Source organism: Leucoraja erinacea, chromosome 7 (assembly GCF_028641065.1).
Source record: "Leucoraja erinacea ecotype New England chromosome 7, Leri_hhj_1, whole genome shotgun sequence".
Lineage (NCBI taxonomy): Eukaryota > Metazoa > Chordata > Chondrichthyes > Rajiformes > Rajidae > Leucoraja > Leucoraja erinaceus.
In genome coordinates, this window is record NC_073383.1 from 19,244,602 (window position 1) to 19,263,771 (window position 19,170).

The window sequence follows — 19,170 nt, forward strand, 5'->3', positions numbered from 1 at the left end:
GTCCAATGTCTCACTTATCAATCACATTAACAACATTTCCTTTCAATTTTCCTATCACTTCCTTCATTTTATCTTATGTATTATGAATCAGATAAACAAATAAACATAGTATCATATTTCAATAATTTATATATCATATTTCAAATAATTTTAACCCTTTTATTTTTCTATTTACTTTCCTTACTTTTACTTTTATTAACTTTTACTTTTATTGCTCTTACTTTTACAAATACCTTGGAGTGTACCTGGACAGAAAACTGGACTGGTCTCGGAACGCTGAGGCCCTGTACATGAAGGGACAGAGCCATCTGTACTTTTTAAGAAGGCTCCGCTCCTTCAACATCTGCAGTAATGTGCAGACCATGTGCGCATCACGTGCGCGGCATGACGCGCGCGTCGTGCGTCGTGACGCATAAATGATGTTGTGTAAATTACACACAAATGACGCCCGAGTTGGGCCAGGCCCTTACCTTCTCTCCAGAGATGCTGCCTGTCTCACTGAGTTACTCCAGCTTTTGGTGTCTGCCTTCAACCTCAATCCGTTTCGATTGAATACGGGTCGTTCACTAGCCCCCACCATTACAATCCTGTAATAGCGTGTAAACGTTTCTTAAGATTAAAGCAAGATCAACAAAATAAGCCGTTGTTTGATATAAAAGATGTTTCATTTGTGAAATAAAATTCTCTAAATCAATGCTGATGCCATCTGAAGGTTCCTCCTCCCTGACATGTCATGTGGGGAATGGATTACACATCAATGAAACAAAGCTTTCCATAATAAAAGAGATATCTTTGAGCTAAGAACTTCAGAAGGATAGGACCATGTCACCCTAAGCTTCTTGGCAATAATAGGCAGCCAATTATAATTACTTCTGTCTCCATGAAACAATTGAGGTAAATAAAGAACAGGCAATCTCAATATATTTTGGCCTGCTGTTTGCAAATTGCTTCAAGAAACTAAATGTCCCAATTAATTAAAGTTAAATCAATTCAACATAAGGACGGGCCGCCAAGAACAAAGAGGGACCCGGTGGGGGTGGGGGCAACAAGAACAAAGAGGGACTGGCAGGGGGATGCTGAGAACAGAGGGTTCCAGTGGGAGGGGGCCACCGAGAACTAAGCGGGACCCAGCGGGGGGCCAGGTGTTAATAATACCTGGCTTTCACTCAGTCTGCACTTACTTGTCTCAATCACAGTTGGTACTATCAGTTCCGCCTCTAACCTTCCTCTTCGGTAGTGAAACTCCAGAGAGAAAGCACAGTCATCCAAAATCACCACTGCCTTGGATGACAGAATTGGAGAAAGGGAGAATTAATTTATAAAACTCCCACGCTCGTGTCCTTTATTATACAACATATTATCATTTCTCATTTTATGCTGAGCTGTTTGACTCTTTCTTATTCTAATTGTGAGAAAAAATAGTGCATAGAGTTTGAAAAATCAGTATATTGAATGAGGCAAGCAATATTACAACCTCCTGACTGTTCTTAAACTGACCTATCTCCTGAAATGGGATGATGCTTCAGAGGGATCACACACAGACCATATTAGATGTAAGTGGTGAGACCATCAGAGCTTTGAAGGTTCTTCATGGGCAAATCTATACAAACATACCTGTATATTGTTTCACCACATTGGTTCCTGAAACTCAGCCAACTCAAATCAAACAAATGTCTGAATCCAACCCAAGAAGAAAAACACTTTTACGTAGAAAATAAATCCTTTTACAACATTCAGGTGTCGAGAATTCACAGCTGATGTATGGATTGTTTCATATGTGTGAAGTCCCAACCAAATTGGTGAATTAAATATTGAACCTCTAGTCTATGTAAAAGAACTTCATGTTTCATCACATACCTTCTCGACGAAATCTGGCCGATGTGAGCCTTAGTGGAGTTCCTGATCTTCACAGTTATAATGCAGTGTTTCATCCTTTGATGGGGTAGATTTGGACAGAACAAATATGGGTGTTTACGTGAATTTCAAAAGATCTGAGAACAGATATTAAATCTTATCTATGATATATACCTCTAATGTGAAGTAGTGTGTGAAGGAGCATGATATTCAATATTTTCCAAGGAATTCAGAAGACACAGAGAAAGTGAAAACTGCCCACTAGCTTGGCTAATTCAATGCAATAATATCAAGAAAGTGTTATTTTAGTTCATCATGATAAAATGGTCATCGTCCCATTGAGTCTATGCTGACTCGCAAAGCAATTTTATCAGTCCCATTCCTCACTTAATTCTTGAAACCTAACCTTTCTTACGTCCATCAACTCTCCGTTAATTTTCTGATCACCCACTTACATCAGGGCCAATTTACATAAGCCAAGTAACCTACAGTTTTGGCATGTGGAAGGAAACTGTTGAATCTATATCATGGGCCGCTTTTTGGCTAGACACGTTTCATAATTCGTAGCCTATAGTTAACGCACGCAGTGTACAAGTACCACATACTTGTGCACTGTGACGGAAGGCAGAAAAGTCCAATCCTCTTCCTCTTTATTCTCCCACAGTCGGGGCAGTCGATCCATCCGCAGTTGGGGGCGATCGAAGCTCCCGTTATCGGCGCGATCAAAGCTCCTTCGTCAGGGCAATCGAAGCTCCTGCGATCGGGGCATTCAAAACTCCCACGTTGGGGCGGTCGAAGCTCCTGCGGCTTGGAGTTCCCGAAGTCTGTCTCAAACCAGAATTCGCAAGCATCCGCGGTTGGAGCTCCAATGTCAATCCCTGGCAAGGGGATTGCAAGCTCCACGATGGTATGTCCGCAGGCACCCGTGGTTGAAACTCCCAAAGTCGGTACCCAGCAAAGGCCGCCAACTCCTCGATGTTACGCCGCAGTGCGGACGGAGATACGATACGGAAAAAAATCGCACCTCCGTCGAGGTAAGAGGTAAGAGAAAAAGTTTCCCCCCAACCACCCCCCCCCCCCCCCCCCCCCCCCCCCCCGCCGCACACATAAAACAAGCTAAAATGTAATTTATCTTAAAAATACTTCAAACAAAAAACATTGAAATCATACTTCTACAATGCACTAAAACATGATTTTAATACATCAAATTTAAAAAGCCCCTACCATGGAAGGAGGGGTTCGCTCCGCTCCTTCGCCGGATACCCGCGAGGCCGGTGATCAGTGATTGCTCAGCCCCCCCCCCCCCCCTTTCAAAAATGCTCCGCGGGCCCTGTATATGGTCTGCCATTGGAGGAATCTGCAAGCTCTACACAGACAACAGCAGAGGAGAGAATCTAACCTAGGGCACTGCAATTGAGGCTGGGTCTTGGTAACTGTGTTGCATCCATTCTAGATTCTCCACCATCTAGTACCTTGCATAATTTAAAGCCTGCTATTATGAAAAATAGAAGGTACAAAGCTAACAGTAACAATATAGTCACGACTCAGCTCTATTATCAGGGGTAACATGCTTGGCCTTCCTCTCCCTTCTTAAGAGTGGCAGTAATAAAAAGTCAATAGCTAAAAAATAACATGTGGGAGATAGTGGTGGCTTGAGCATTATTCCACGGGATATTTGAACATATACAACGAGTGAGATATTGGAGTAATTCATTCCAGTAATTTAAAAAATATCACAGGTAACAGATTAAATCAGTAATGGATTCACTAATGATACTTTTATGTATGGTAGCAATATATTACTGTTCAGTGCAAAAGTTTCCATTAACACTACAAACTCCAAATACATTTTGCACCCATTTTGTCCTCAATTTTTTTGTTTATTTATTGAACTATTATTTATTTGTTTACTAGACCAACTGGCCTGTCACACGGGAGGCGTGGGGTTGTAGGGGAGGGTATGTGTGGGGGGGGGGGGGTGTGAGCGGGAAGGGGGGCTGTGCGCGGGAAGGGGGGGTTTGGGGGATGGGAGGTGTAGCAGAGGGGGGTGTAGAGGGGGGGGGGGTGTAGGAGATGTTTGGGCTCACCGGTTCCAGGACCCGGCCACACTAACCGGCTCCAGGACTCGGCTCCGGTCTCCCGTGCCCAGCACCTGTCATGCTCACAGCCCCCCCCCCCCCCCCCCCCCCCCCCCCCCGCGAACACAGCCTGCCCCCACCCGCGAACACACAGCCCGCCCCCGTCCGCGCAACACATCCCACACTCCGCTCCTTTATTTTCGGCGCTGGTGGACGGGCGGCTTCTGGACGGGTGGCTTCTGGACGTGCTCACGGACTCAGCCCGACCTCCGGGGCTTTATTCTCCTCGCCCCGGTGATTGACAGTGAGTGCCGGAAGGGACATTGCCGTCCCGGCAAATAACAGATCAATAGCTTTTCTAATATTTCAACGATTGGAACAAAACTTGGTGCGCTTGGAACAGAGGAGAACGGTGAGTAAGGTGGTGAAAAAATCTTAGCAATATACGGTACCATTTTTGCGCAAATTTAAAAACAACGTAAGTGAACAAGATGAGAGTTTTAGTAATAGTATAGATAGATAGAAGAGATAGATAGATAGATAGATAGATAGATAGATAGATAGATAGATAGATAGATAGATAGATAGATAGATAGATAGATAGATAGATAGATAGATAGATAGATAGATAGATAGATAGATAGATAGAAGATAGATATAGAAGACGACTAGACCAACTGGGATCCGCTGGGTCACTGTCACATGCGAGGACTGGTCCCCCAATTCCCGAACGTAAGATTCCAGCATTCCTCTGCCTCTCTCAGCAGTGGACTTTAAAAAAAATTCCAATTGCATTTCCCCTGCCTGCTGCACAGTTCCAATTGCAATACCAATTGGCCCTCCCCTCCTGTTGAAGCACTTGCTGTGATATCCCATTGAGGTGAAAAGTTTGGAGTGTTCCTGTCTTGCAACTTTGTATCGAAGTGTGTTGGAAGCTGGCAGGAAGGATTTTAGCAGTAAAAATCATGTTAAATTTGGCTTTTTTGAAGTTTTAATCATCAATAACGTGAAATATAGCATCAAATCGTAAGTGAGCCTGATTACGTCGGAGGGCAAAAATGTGTCAGAATATGTAAAAAATTAAGCGCTGGTGCGTAATGTTTTGAGGAAGATACAAAACATACATGCACACGCACAAGATGAGAAGATAGATAGATAGATAGATAGATAGATAGATAGATCTATCTGGTCATGCAGCATATCAAAAATAGTCTACCTGCCGACCTAGACACACTGCAGTTCGCCTACAGAGCCAACCGATCCACAGAGGACGCAGTCTCAACAACACTGAACCTCGTACTGTCACACCTTGATCGGAAAAATGCTTATGCCAGGATCCTCTTCATAGACTTCAGCTCTGCTTTTATCACAATCATTCCGCAGCAGGTGGTGGAGAAGTTGGAGCTATTGGGGGTTGATGCTGGCACATGTAACTGGGTCCTGAACTTTCTATCGCAATGGCAGCAGACAGTCAGGGTGGGCAGTAGGACATCAAAAACCATAGCCGTGAGCACTGGGTCGCCCCAAGGCTGTGTCCTAAGCCCCCTGCTGTTTAGTCTGCTTACACACAACTGTACTGCTAGGCTCAACAACAACTTCATCAACAAGTTCGCTGATGACACAACAGTGGTGGGTCTCATCATTGACAATGATGAGTCGACGTACAGAATGGAGGTGGAGCTGCTCACAGGATGGTGCAAATGCCACAACCTCATTCTCAACGTGGGAAAAACTAAGGAGATGGTGGTTGACTTCAGGAGGGCTGTTTTTAAAGTGCTTAACAAATAAAGTTGGATTGGATTGGATTGGATTTCCAACCCGAGGAAACGTTTCACACTTGCATGATTTTTCTACTTCTATCAGGTCTCCCCTGAACCACCAGCATTCCAGAGAAAACAATCCAACTTTACCCAACCTCTCTTTGTAACTAATACCACCCAATCCAAGCAGCATTCTGGTAATCTGTCTGAAGAACAGTCTACACTCTCAAACGTCACCCATTCCTTCTCTCCAGAGATGCTGCCTGTCCCAGTTACTCCAGCATTTTGTGTTTATTTTCAGTTTAAACCATCATCTACAGTTCCTTCCTACACATTCTGATATACCTCTTCCACACCATTTCCAATAAATGGGGACCAAGGAAATTGCAGATGAGTTCAACGGGTACTTCACTTCACTAAGGAGGGCACAAACAATCTTCCTGATATAGTAGTGGCCAGGGGATCTGGGGTGACGGAGGAACTGAAGGAAATCCACATTAGGCAGGAAATGGTGTTGGGTAGACTGATGGGACTGAAGGCTGATAAATCCCCAGGGCCTGATGGTCTGCATTGGTGATAATTTTCCAATGTTCTATAGACTCTCCCGTCCCAGCAAGGGTTCGCCCGCTCTGCGATGGAAAGTTCATGCTGCGCCTGCTGCCAATACTCCGGGCCCGACTCCGGGAAAGGCTATGCTGTTCGGCTGCAAGGGAGGCGACATGGAAAAAATTTGCCTCTCCATGGAGGACACCAAAGGCGGTTTCCCCCTTTCCCCTCCCCATCACCCCTCACACCGGACACACCAAGAGACACCAAAACAAACACTTGGACACACTAAAAAACCCCGAAAAAGTAGAAATAACGAACAAGAGAGCTGGATGGGGCTCTTAAAGATAGCGGAGTCAGGGGATATGGGGAAAAGGCAGGAATGGGGTACAGATTGTGGATGATCAGCTATGATCACATTGAATAGCGGTGCTGGCTCGAAGGGCCTACTCCTGCACTGCATGCCATGTTCCATGTGCTGCCTAACCAAAGTCTTAGAGAGCTGCATCAGGACGTCTTGGAGCCTGATATCTATGGTAGTTTAATTGGCAGAAAGTGATGAAAGCTAAAGGGGCAAATGGGACTGACAACCTTAGATGGTGCATCTTGGTCGGCATGGGTGAGTTGGGCCGAAGGGCCTGTTTCCATTCTGGATGACACTGTAATTAAGAAAAAAAAACTTGTTTCCTTCTGGTGATGGGCCTTGGGAATGTTTTGGATTGTAGGACTAGGCCTTCACGCAAAAGAAAAGTCGTGCACCATTCAGGCTAAAGTATCTCCAATGAAGTGGAAGACAGACACAAAATGCTGGAGTAATTCAACGGACAGGCAGCATCTGTGGAGATGAAGGAATAGGTGACGGGTCGAGATCCTTCTTCCAATGGAAGCCGGGGCTTGAGTGAACGCGGAAAGCTGCAGGACGCGCGTTTACAACCGGCGTGAAGGGGAGAAGGGTGGAGTGTGTTTGCTGGCGTGTGAAGCGGGAGCCGGGGTGGGTGGGGTGGGGGGTGCCGAGCCGAGTCGAGTCGAGGGCGCTGCGCTTCAGCCTCCGGCCGGAGGGGGTGCGCGCCTGGGTTGGGAGCAGCTGCACCGGCGTCACCGTCACCGTCACCGTGCGCGGCGCTGCGCTGCGCTGCGCGGCCTCTCTGCGTCTCGTTGCACTGGGACCCACCATATGGCAAAGTGAAAGTTACAGCTCCCGGCCGCACAAAGTTTCGTTGTGAGGAAGCCCAGCATCGCGCCGAGCCCGGCCGCGCACCAAGCGCCAGCTGCCCCCTTGCTCTCGGAGATGGCCAGACGGTGAGTTGTCGCACCTTCCGCCCGCTCCCGGCCGTGTTGGGCGAGTACAGGCCGCCGCGCCTGGGGCTGGCGGCGACCAGGAAGCCGGCCTGGCACTGCGGCGGCTCGGCGGCGCTGCAGGGCTGAGGTCGGGGCCCATGTGTTGCGTGTCTCTGCGGCCGCCTACACCGCCCCGGCCCGGCCTGGCCTGGCTCGGCTGTGGCAGATTGGATTAAATTGCCATCGTGAAGAAGTTGGAACCAGGCCGGGGAATAGCGGGATTGCTGGCAGTGTGTGGCGGCGAGGGCGAGTGGGCCCTGTGACACTGCCCAAACATAAGCGCCGGTGTCCCGACAGAGCTGCAAATTTCAAACTTCAGACTGGATTTCAAACTCCAGTTTAAAACCATGAATCAGGCTGCTATTCATTTGGAGGGGCACAGTTTTTGTTTCCCAATTTCTTCTGGCAAGCTGTGTTTTTTTGGCTTTGGTTTATTTGGATTGTTTTACTCCATAATTTACTAAATGTAAACTTCATAATTTCTTGTTGACTGCGATATACATGTCAGTTTTTGATTTGACAAAATGGCTTTGCTAATTTAGTCTTGAACTTTGAATAATTTAGTAAAGTAATGTTACATTGGGTATTGGGTATTTTATTTAGGATTCAAAAACAAGTTTGTACCAAATATGAATTTTGCTTGTATATGAAAGTTATTTTATGTGAGACTAACATCATGAATGTTGAATACAAAAACATTGATGCCAAGATCTGGGTGTTGACAGACAAACCTCAATGTCGTAAACATGTTTGAAATATACGGATTATTTAAAATATTTTGACTTGTTTTAGCAAATATGACCAGTGAGTCATCAAACCATTTGGACACGACTCTAGACTTAGTTTTTGAATTATTGATCTAATTTGGGATGGCATTCGGAATACCTAATTTTATTTCAGCAACTTGGGTAAGTGAGGGGAAATCATGACTTGCAATCATTGAAAGAAAAAATCCGTTAGATTAAATGTGCATTGTATTACATGTATAATTCAACTGAACTCCAATGTACCTCTGCCTCCTTTGGGCATGTGTAAAGGCTTGACAGACATACTTGACTATCTCATTTGGTGGTTTAGTCGTATAGTTTGTTAACTAATGTACAGTGCCTGGCATAAGAAAATAAAGAACAGTAATAATATCAGCAATCTAGTAAAACATGAAGTTTAGTTCTATTCCATATTTTAGTTCTATTCCATCTACTCCATAGATGCTGCCTCACCTGCTGAGTTTCTCCAGCATTTTTGTCTACCTTCGATTTTCCAGCATCTGCAGTTCCATCTTAAACAGATTAGTTCTATTAATGGCACCAAATGGAAGTTGTTGTGGCCTTTAAAATGGTAGACATTTATTGGGGGAGGGGGGTGCAATGCTGATTTAAAAAAAACTTAAAGATGGCACATGTATATCAGATACAATTTTGTAGAAAATCTTCAGTTTTTGTCCCCTAGTGGACTTCAGCATTTGGAATGTTGAGCAGAAACCTTTTAAGAATCGACATATTGTTGTTTCTGCCCCGTGAGACTGTCTCTGAAGAACATTTCAATCAAGTAAACTGTTTGGATTGGGGAAACAAAAGATAAGCATGAGTTTAGAATCCATATACTTAAATTCATGGATTGGAGACCTGACCATGGTTATTGCGAAGTAGGCCATAATGTACCTAAATCCAGGCATTTTAAAATAATGTCCTTGGAGCCCTTCATGTACATAATGCCAATCCAGCAACTAATAACTGGTCAGACGGAGACCAAAGACTCCCTTGGGAATCAGTAATTGAATTACCCTTCTGTGAATATTTTTCTTATCTACCACCAATTTTTTTTGTCTCGAGGAAGTAATCAAATTTATTTTTCAATGCACATTAAGATTGTAATGTAGTTTGTGCAGTAATGTCATCCTCTCCTTAATGGCATCGTTTTTGTCCTCTGCAGATTGAGGGTTCTAATCTTGCTCTGAGAGCTTGAATTCATACACTGGGCTTACATATCAATGTTGTACTGACAGGAATGCTATATTTTGCATGGTATCGTACTGATGTTTCCCCTCCCTGAATGAATGCCAACGATCCAAAGAGCTTTTGGAAGGTCATGGAAATTTTTTGCCCAATATTTATCAAAAACATTTAATGAAAATAATGAAATTCCTAGTTGGAGGTATGTCCCACATTGAAAGAGCATTGATATATAATAACATGTTAGTCCATTGCTTTTGTAACGTCTTTGTTTCTGCAGATTGCATCAAGGGCTTTCCCAGTTTAAGTCCTTGAATCCAGTCTGCTTGGGTTTTCATATTTTGATACTCACATTTGTTCAAAACATTTGAATTTCAAACTGAAGTCTTCAAAATGTTTACCTTGATTTTAAACTTACCATTCTTTTATATTCAAAGTAAACCATTAAAGTTTATGTGAAGGAAGTTAAATTTAAAAAAAATTGAATTTGATACTACAAGAGATGATTAGATACATTTCACAGGTAAAGGATGAAGAAGGATAACAAACGAGATAAAAATACTTGGTTGAGCAGAAAAAGAATAAGGAGGAGTTACAATCGTAAACTTGAAGCAATGCTGACTTTTTGTAGGAAAAACTCCAGTTGGTTCACTTCCTCTTTAATGAAATTAGTCTGACTGTTGAAACTTGGATCGTTGTGTTCAGGATTCTGGGGCCATTCTTGTTAAATGCCAAGTATTTGAATATAAAAATCAAATTAAAAGTCTGAAAAGAGCAGCATTTCTTGCTCTTTCTTAATAAAACAATATACTCTACGTCTTGGAAGGATTGATTATAAGGGATATCGAACAACTTCACAAAACAATATTTTTCTTTCTACTGAACCTAATATATTTTCCAGATTCCAGTTAATATTGTCTGTTAGTCTGAATAGTGTCATGCGTCCTCTGGAGAGAAGAACATTCAACCAATTAATAATTTGTGTATTAATGGAGGGACATTTGATTACAAATGATCTGGTTTTTACGTTGAATCTTACTATTTTTGTTTATTCTGCTTATCACACCCAACAAGCCCACCCTCTCAAATCCAACAAACAAATTTACTCACTGCTATTTGATTTTTCGTGAAGCTGGATGTCACATTGTTTTGCAGAAGAGTGTTGATTCATTTATAAAGAATATGCAATGTGTTAATTTCCTGTACTTTTTGAAACTTGTTTCTCAAACAGAATCTAAATGCAATACTTATTGTGATTTTTTTTTAATGAATACATTTATAATTTAATATGCTCTGATATAATATCAGGTGAAAATGTTGCCATTTGTGAGAATTTAAAAATCCAAGTTGTATTTAGTAGGGATGCTCATTGCAGGCTGAATGGAAGATGCCACAAAAATGTAGATACCCACAATGGCTTGGTCTGCCCAATTACTGCCATTAGTTACTCTCGGGGGAAAGTTCACAGCACTCCGTGATTGTCAACCAAGTTGGCTGACTGATGAATTATATTAAGGTTTCTTAGGATGGAAAAGCGCAACTGTTTGTTAATAATTAAAATGTTTTGTTGTATGAAATAATTATTAGAAAGTAGGTATCATTCAGGAACAAGTTGAAATAACATAAATTACATTTAAAATGGAAAAAAAATGGTTTTGAAATATTAATACTGAAACTTAAGGCCAGATAATTAGCTGAGCATGAATTGTTACTAAGTGTGCTACTAAAAATTCAACTCAACCATGTATTAAAGCATTTTCAGAATGCGTTTTGCACTCAGTGTAGTTTATAAACTGATGACGGCTTCAGTGATTCAACTGATTTCTTGTGTTATGGTGAAGAAATTTGCATAACAAAATAATGCAACCTCTGGAAGAGATTGAATTGCCGACAACTTCAGAATTTAACGATTTTGGCACATGGTTTTGCTTCCAGCCTGCTTGACATTGCAAAGTCTTCCTCCAAAACATCTGGGGGCTGCTGTTCTAGTCAATATTTTAGGAGCTTGCTCTGACAAGGTGGGGTATTCCACCTTTGCAACCTCTTTGAATGTCTCATTGCCGGGCAGATATGGTGGTGCAGTGATGTGCAGGCTCTTGAAGTCTTCAATGTTGACCCGTGAGATCTCATGGCATTAAGCCAAATATGGGCAAGTAATTCTGAGTTGCAAGTAATCCTCCTGACAAATACCCACCCTTCTCCCTCAGCTGATAAATGAATACTGTTTCAAGGGTGAGGGACTTCAATGCCTATAGTGGCACCAGGACTGAGTTACTGGGCCATGCCGTGAGGTACATACTTGCCAGAAACATTTTGGCAGCTCATGAGTGAAACAAACTAGGGACAAATCTACCTGATCTCAACCTCGCGAGTGTAGCACGACAGGTGCAACCTTCCAAGATAACTCTGGTTGAAGTGATTACAACATTGTCCTCATGGAGATGCAGTCCTTTCTTCTTATTGAGGGATCCTCCACAATGTTGTGTGGTATTCCTGTGGGACAGATGCAGAACAGATATAACGCTCATAATTAGGTATCAATGAGATGTGGCAGCCCTGCAGCAGCACCAGGAATGTGCAGCGCAATATATAATCTCACCTCTCATATATTCCTTACTCTACCATTACAATCAAGGAGAATCAATTAAGAGGTAATAAAGCTTGGCCAAGAGCAGCAGTAGGCGCACACAAAATGAGTGCTAGCCTAATGAAACATTAGCACAAGAATAAATACTAATGCCTTGCAAAGAAAGAGCTAAGCAATCTTATATTCGGTGGATTAGATAAAAGCTCTGCTGTACTGTGACATCCAACAATGACTGGCAGGGGGCAAGAAAATAACTAAAAGAAGGAGGTGGCTCTAAGAATATCATCATCCTCAGCTTAGAAATAAGTGCTGTAAACTAAGCTGAAGCATTTGCAACTACAGGTGCACAACCTTTTATCCGGTGTTCCAGAAACCGAAAAGCTCCGAAAACCGGCCATTTTTTCCAGATGTGGTCTGCGCACCAAAGCTCGCGTTTGGCGCCAAACTTGACCCAAAACGACCCACGGTCAACCCAGGTCTGTACTACTGTAGCGGCTGCCTCCTCCCTGGAGACCGGGAGACGCTTAAACATCTGTAAATCATTGCTTAAATGTTAGTCAGTTAGTTTGGAGGGCTTTTATGTGAAGGGGGGGTGAAGGGGTAAACTTTAATTCTTAGTCCCCTACCTGGTCGGAGAGGCGGGGAGCGGTCAATGCCTTACCGGGTCGCTGTGCAGTAAGCTCCGCAGCGCTGTGGCCGGTGGGGCCGCGGGCGGCGCCGGTTGTAGCTCCGACCCCGGCAACTCTACCCCTGGCTGCGAGGCGCTCCAAATCCAGCGCGGCCCGCGGCCGGACGCCCCAGCTCCGCGAATGTCGGGAGTCGGCGGCGTCGCAGCGCTGGGATACCAGCGGGGTGCGGGCAATGCCTTACCGGGTCGCCGTGCGGCAAGCTCCGGAGCGCTGTGGCCGCCGACACACAACATCGCGGAGCGTCGCTGGATTTGGAGCCGCGCAGCCAGGGGTAGAGTTGCCGGGGTCGGAGCTCCAACCGGCGCTGCCCGCGGCCGGACGGAGCCCCCAGCTCCGCGAGGTTGGGAGTCGCCGACCAGGTAGGTAGGGGACTAAGAATTAAAGTTTCCCCCTTCACCCCTACACCACCACCACCACATAAAATCCCTCCAAACTAACTGACTAACATTTATGCAATGATTCTCCCGGTCTCCGGGGAGGAGGCAGCTGCTCCAGACTTTTCAAGCCGCCCGCGCTACCTACCTAATCTACGCTAAAAATCTTCCATTCTGAAATCCGAAAATGTCCGAAATCCGACAAGTGTCTGGTCCCAAGGCTTTCGGATAAAAGGTTGTGCACCTGTACATACTGCCACAAATGCTGGAAAAGGAAGATCCATCTCCGCTTCCTCCTGAGATCTCCACTATCACAGAGGCTAGTCTTCAGCCAGTTTGATTCACTGCAAATCATATCAACAAAACAGCAGAAAACATGCCACTTGTGGAACCTTAAACCTGCACTCCAGAACTAGCCCTGAATCTTGAGTGAACAATGTTAGAAAATTGCCCATGTGTCTCGTGTTCACAAAAATAAGGTCAAATCCAATCTGGCCAATTTGACACCAATCTCCACAAGGACTATATTGTTGCCACTTCGACCAAAAATGAACAAAACCTGAAGTTGCCATAACTTTTAAGAGTTAATGATGTACTAATTTCTATCATTACAGTTGCTAAATCTGAGCCTAAGCTTTTGCAACAATATCAGCAGGCAAAACTAACTTTATCTGTGAGATAGATGACTGCTACATTTATTTGCAATTTCTGATATTTTATGGGTTTATTTGGATGGAATTAGTTATTTATTTGGATTTTCATTTTGTGTAAACATTTCTCATACAGAAAGAACACTGTTCAAGAAAGCCAAGTCATATTCTTTATTTTCTCCATTGATTTTGTTAGTTATCAATGCCATCTTGCCAGTAATCAAGTTTTATGGAAAGGAAAATGTACTGAGAAGGTTTCTTTCTAAGAAAGTCTAAAGTAATTGAAACATTTCCAAGGACTTTTTGTGAAGAGTTGGTTCTCTTTGAAGTTACTATTCAATTTTCATATTCGCATTGCAGGGCCATTAAATTGTACCCATAGTGTTTTCAATCTGATTATTAAGAATTACATCTTGCTTTTAATATTTAGTGTTGGAAACATGATAATAACATGAAAGAATATGGGTAAATCTTGGGGGAAACCTGTGTTCATAATGTATTATTAATGTACTGTTTTAATTGGACTAAAAAGATCAGGAATGTCTATGGGGTAAGCAATTAATCAGGATATATTGTACATAATGAGACCATTTAGTCCCTGTATCTTTGCTGGAGTAGTAAAGAACTGTTTGACTTGGCCTGTTCTGTTCTTGATGTTGTTCCTTCCTGTGTGACGTGTTCACTGATTTGTTGACAAAGTGTTCCATTATTTAACAATTCTCCAAGAGATGTCTCCATTCGCAATTATCTATGATGGCTTTAAATTGACCCTAATCAATGGAAATAATCAGTTTTTAGACATTTTACCAAACCATTGGCCCAGAATTTGTGATGATTGCAATCCACAAAGAGCCTGTTACTTGCTTGCTTTATGTGGAGACCATTAATACACTCACAGTATCTGCCACATGACTTGTGCATATAAATTCAGTAAGTTGTGTATTCAAATGTAAATTTTGAAGTCCAGTACATTTTGTACATTTTGAAATCTATACATCCGCACTTTTCAATGTCTCATAATTTAGATCTCCCAAGAATTGAAATGAGAGAAAACATGCATTATTGGAAGATATGAGTTCTCTTCACTTTTGCTTCATTTTCTATAATTATCTTCATTGTAGGCTGGAAACCAAGCCTGCTATTTGATTGTACATTATTGTTGCCACTTCGACCAAAAATGAACATTATTCTGGATAGTGCCCTCCACCCATTCATCTTGCAGTTGTGGCTGTAATGTCTATTACTTGCGAAGCATTAGCAAGTGTGTTAAACTCCCCACTGTGTTGTGCAGGCTGGCCTTGCACGGTGCATCATGTCACCTCCCTATCATTAATGCCTGGAGAAGGTATATGATCCATCCTGTGCTCACTGATGACATCACATCTGCTTCACAGATGATTGCCATGAAAATGCTTGTTGACTTATCATTTGGGCGGGATTGTTACATGTTTATGCCCTGTGCCAAGAAATGACGTAGCTGGGAAACATTTCAGAGTTTCGATTTTGATGATTCAGAAGGAAGCAGGAGTAAAGGGGCTGTCCCACTGCGGCGACCTGATCGACGAGTTTGCCCTTGACTCAAACTTGCAGCATGGTCGACACGTGGTCCTAGGAGGTCCTATGAGGTCACTGGAACTCTCCTTCATGCTCGAGGGAAGTTCCCGAATACTTGCGGCCTCAGCTAGGTCGAGGAAAAATTTTCAGCAAGTTGAAATATTTTCCGCGAGTTGAACTCGTAGTGCAGTGGAGTGGGGTCACTATATAGTTACAGGCAGTCGAGGGCAACTATAGGCAATCTCCCTCGCCGACCGTGTATTTTGAGGTGCCTGCACTTATGATGTTTAGTTACTAGGTTCACTCCAGTTGGGAAACAATACCTTCCAGCAGCACAACACTGGAGCAGTTTCCCTGGTGTGTTGATCAGCAAGGCACTTTATCAATTTAGTGTGGCTTCACTGGGGAATCGAGACAAATATCAAGTTATTTCAGCAACTGCCAATTGGTGAATCGAACAGCCTAGACTAGAGTTTTTAACGTTAGTTTATCTACACAATGCGCATGCCTCAAACCAAGACGAGCAAGGCCAACCTGCTGTGGTAGATGCTGCAGTGAAGTAATTTTAGGTTTTCGTTTTTTTGTGGGTGTTGCAAGGTAATCTTTTTTATGAAGAGTTGCCGGTCTATTGCATAAGAAGAAAACGATACTCCGATTTGTTCAATGCAATAAAACATCATCCTTGATATACCATAATTTAATCTGTTACTTTATTGAGAAACCCATTGGTTATATTGCTGTGCAGAAATAAAATTATCCTGGTTAATACAAGTAAGATTTAAGCTTACAGCAATAGTTGTATGAAAATCATCACCATTTTACTTCCAGACCTAATCTCTATTCAATGGACTGATTTACTAAGTGACCAGTTCCATTTTTAATAAATTGCTGGATGACCAGTGGTAGTTCATAGGATTAAATGCAGATAATGCGTTTACAAGGTTAATAGTATAGAAATTATATTATTGTTAAACGATTCACAAAATGTTTTCTTAGATTATGAAGTAAATAATTTTTCATCAATTAGAGCCAGTAAGTGATGGATGCCTGAGAGGATAAACACATACTTCTGCTGATTTGCAGTTTCTGCATGTGGCTTAGGATGCAAAATCAAGGACTGTCATTGAGAAAATAATCTGAAGATTTTGAACAAGATTAATAATTTTTATCAAGGTTGCATGTAAAATGTGCTGTTGAGCTGCTGTGTTAAGTATCAGTAACAGGTTTTCATAGCCACATTTCAGGCAAGTATTTCGATCAGATTCGGACTGTTGTTTGCTTGGCCAGAAATGAAATTTGATAGAACAATATGATCATTATTTGCAGTGGTGGCTTCCACTGGATTGTCACCTTACAGAGATAAAATGAGACAGTAAAATAAGTGGTCAGAGAATGTCATGGAGTTGTGCTGTGGCTGAAGGGTTGTTAGGTTGGAAAACAACCATCAGGTGTTTTAAAGCACCGAGAATTACTAATTGTAGGAGATTGGGGGCCATGGCATGGGTTGATGGGGCCATTACAAACGGTGCATTGTGTGAGGAGAAACAAATGGATGGAGTAATTTGATGGCCCATTTTTGGGGAGGGGATCCAGAAGAATTTTCAGGACCAAAATCTGCATCAAGAATTGTTTTAAGGTGTGCTAAGCAGTGAATTCATTTCTGGTGCTTAAAATTGTAGTAACACTCTTTTAAAAAAAAGCTAAGAACAGTTGGTTTTACTATAATGCTTGGTTTCCATAGCACAATTGAATATAGCATGTGAATAATTAGAGAACATCATTTGCATGATGTGAGCTGAATTGGTTGTAATACAGTTTTGGAGACGAGAACTACTTAAAAGTTACTTTGGAAATTGACAGATAGAAAGAACACTGTCGGGCGCTTAATATAACATTTCCGCGGTAATCAGACACCATTGTTCCTTTAAGAACACAACTGCTATTTTAACCGTGTGCGAGTGGCCATTGACATTGAGGACAATTGCTTTTGTGCAATGATACTCCATTAAACAGTGTAACGTATAGCAATAATATGCACAAAAATCTTCACCCTGGTGCAGACACATTACTCTGCTCCTTTCCCCCTTCGTATACTCGTCTCCTATCCCCTAGTCCCACGTTTCCCTTTTTATCCCCCCCCCCCCCCTCCTCCTTCCCTTACTTCTGTCAGTCTGAAGAAGGGACTCAACCCAAAATGCCGTGTGTCCATTTCCTCCACAGATGCTGCTGACCTAGTGAGTTCCTCTGGCACTTTGTGTTTTGCTGAAAATTTCAGCCTTATATTTTTTGCGGATATGCAGTTTAAGTTTCTGCAGTTGGGCCATTGCAGTGTGACCAAAAATATGAAACATTGTGGAAAACATCTCTTCTAATTCTGAAAGCATTACAGGTATATTGTTGTGTACTGTATATATGATTTTTTGTTTTTTTTTAAGTTTATCAAATTAAATATTCATGTTATGCTGAGAATGTTTGGGGTCAGATGTCGAGTACGACTGGTCACGTGTGTGACCGCACAGGGAAGCGTTTCTTTCATAACTCCGTTTTTTCTAACAAACTGAATTAAAACAAAAATTATAGTTCTGTAGGTAGGAAAATAGCAATGAATAAGATTAATAAAGAAGCATTTCCAAAGAATGGCCCAGTTACGCCTCCAACTACAGCCTTTAGTGCCTTTAGCTGGTAGAAACAATAATAACATTATAGCTATTAAATAAATCTTTTTGAATATCCTGCAGGATTTTTTATTTACTGTTATTGCAAGTCCAGCCCCTCGCCCCTCCCCAAAGGGATGGTTACTCTGGGTAGATGGAACACAGAATATGCTTAAAATCAGATTATTTGCGATTCTATTAAATTATGGAGCACGTTTGAGGAAGCAAGTGGCTTATTGCAGCACGTTTACATGTTTGTATGACAGTGCTGATGAGAGTGATACCATCGTACAAATTTTGGTGGCGACTGAACCTGAAAACCTCAATTAAGGGTAAAAATAACACTAGTATCTTATTGTAATTGCTCCTCCATTGCACAATTTACCTTTTATAAGCCGGAACTCAAAAAGCTTTGAAATTATTTTGATAAACTTCTGTTTCTTTACATCTTTCTTTGAGAAGTTGAGATCTTGCAGTCATTAACCCAGGGAGTATTTATTTTAGAAGTCTCTGCAGGGCTCGAAAATAACGGTTGCTCGGGTGCCAATGGCCACCTAAGGTCCCGCTGGGCAATCAAAGCCTGGTCATTTTGCCCGGCTTGACAATGCAGATAATGGTTTATACCAAAGATAGACACAAAAAACTGGTGTAACTCAGCGGGTCAGGCAGCATCTCTGGAGAAAAGGAATAAGTGACGTTTCCGGTCGACGGCTGTAGTGCGGGGTGATGGAAGGTCGGAGCGAATAACGAGCCCGCATGGTTATGCATATATGTTACCATGGCCCAGGATTTATTGACACAGGTTGATCATACCCTGAATAAATCAACCACATTTTGGAAAATGGAAAGAAATAATAGAAATTGCATTCATTACCATGTGTAAAAATAGTTGAGATACTGTATTATAATTTTGCTGCATGTCATTGTGGTATATATCATGTCTTGATTGGTGAATATGTTTAGTTTGTGACTTTCTTTGAAGCAGAAATAATATGTGAATGCTTCATTGAGCATAATTTCCAATTGGTAACTACGCATTTCGTCTGAGCACATTATCGCACGCGTCATACAAGCCGTCTTAAATGACCACCTAAACTGTCATTTGGCAACCTAAAGAGCTGCCTAGGTTGCCCG

General features: G+C 42.4%; 1 protein-coding gene across 1 annotated transcript in view; it reads left to right on the forward strand.

The window, feature by feature from the left end:
• The first annotated feature begins 7,346 nt into the window (after positions 1 to 7,346).
• Positions 7,347 to 19,170, forward strand: part of cwc22 (CWC22 spliceosome associated protein homolog) — a 67,577-nt gene continuing 55,753 nt past the window's right edge. The window contains exon 1 of the mRNA XM_055637872.1: positions 7,347 to 7,537. Within this exon, the coding sequence (XP_055493847.1) occupies positions 7,527 to 7,537 (11 nt within the window). The 5' untranslated portion in view covers positions 7,347 to 7,526. The remainder of the gene's footprint in view (positions 7,538 to 19,170) is intronic.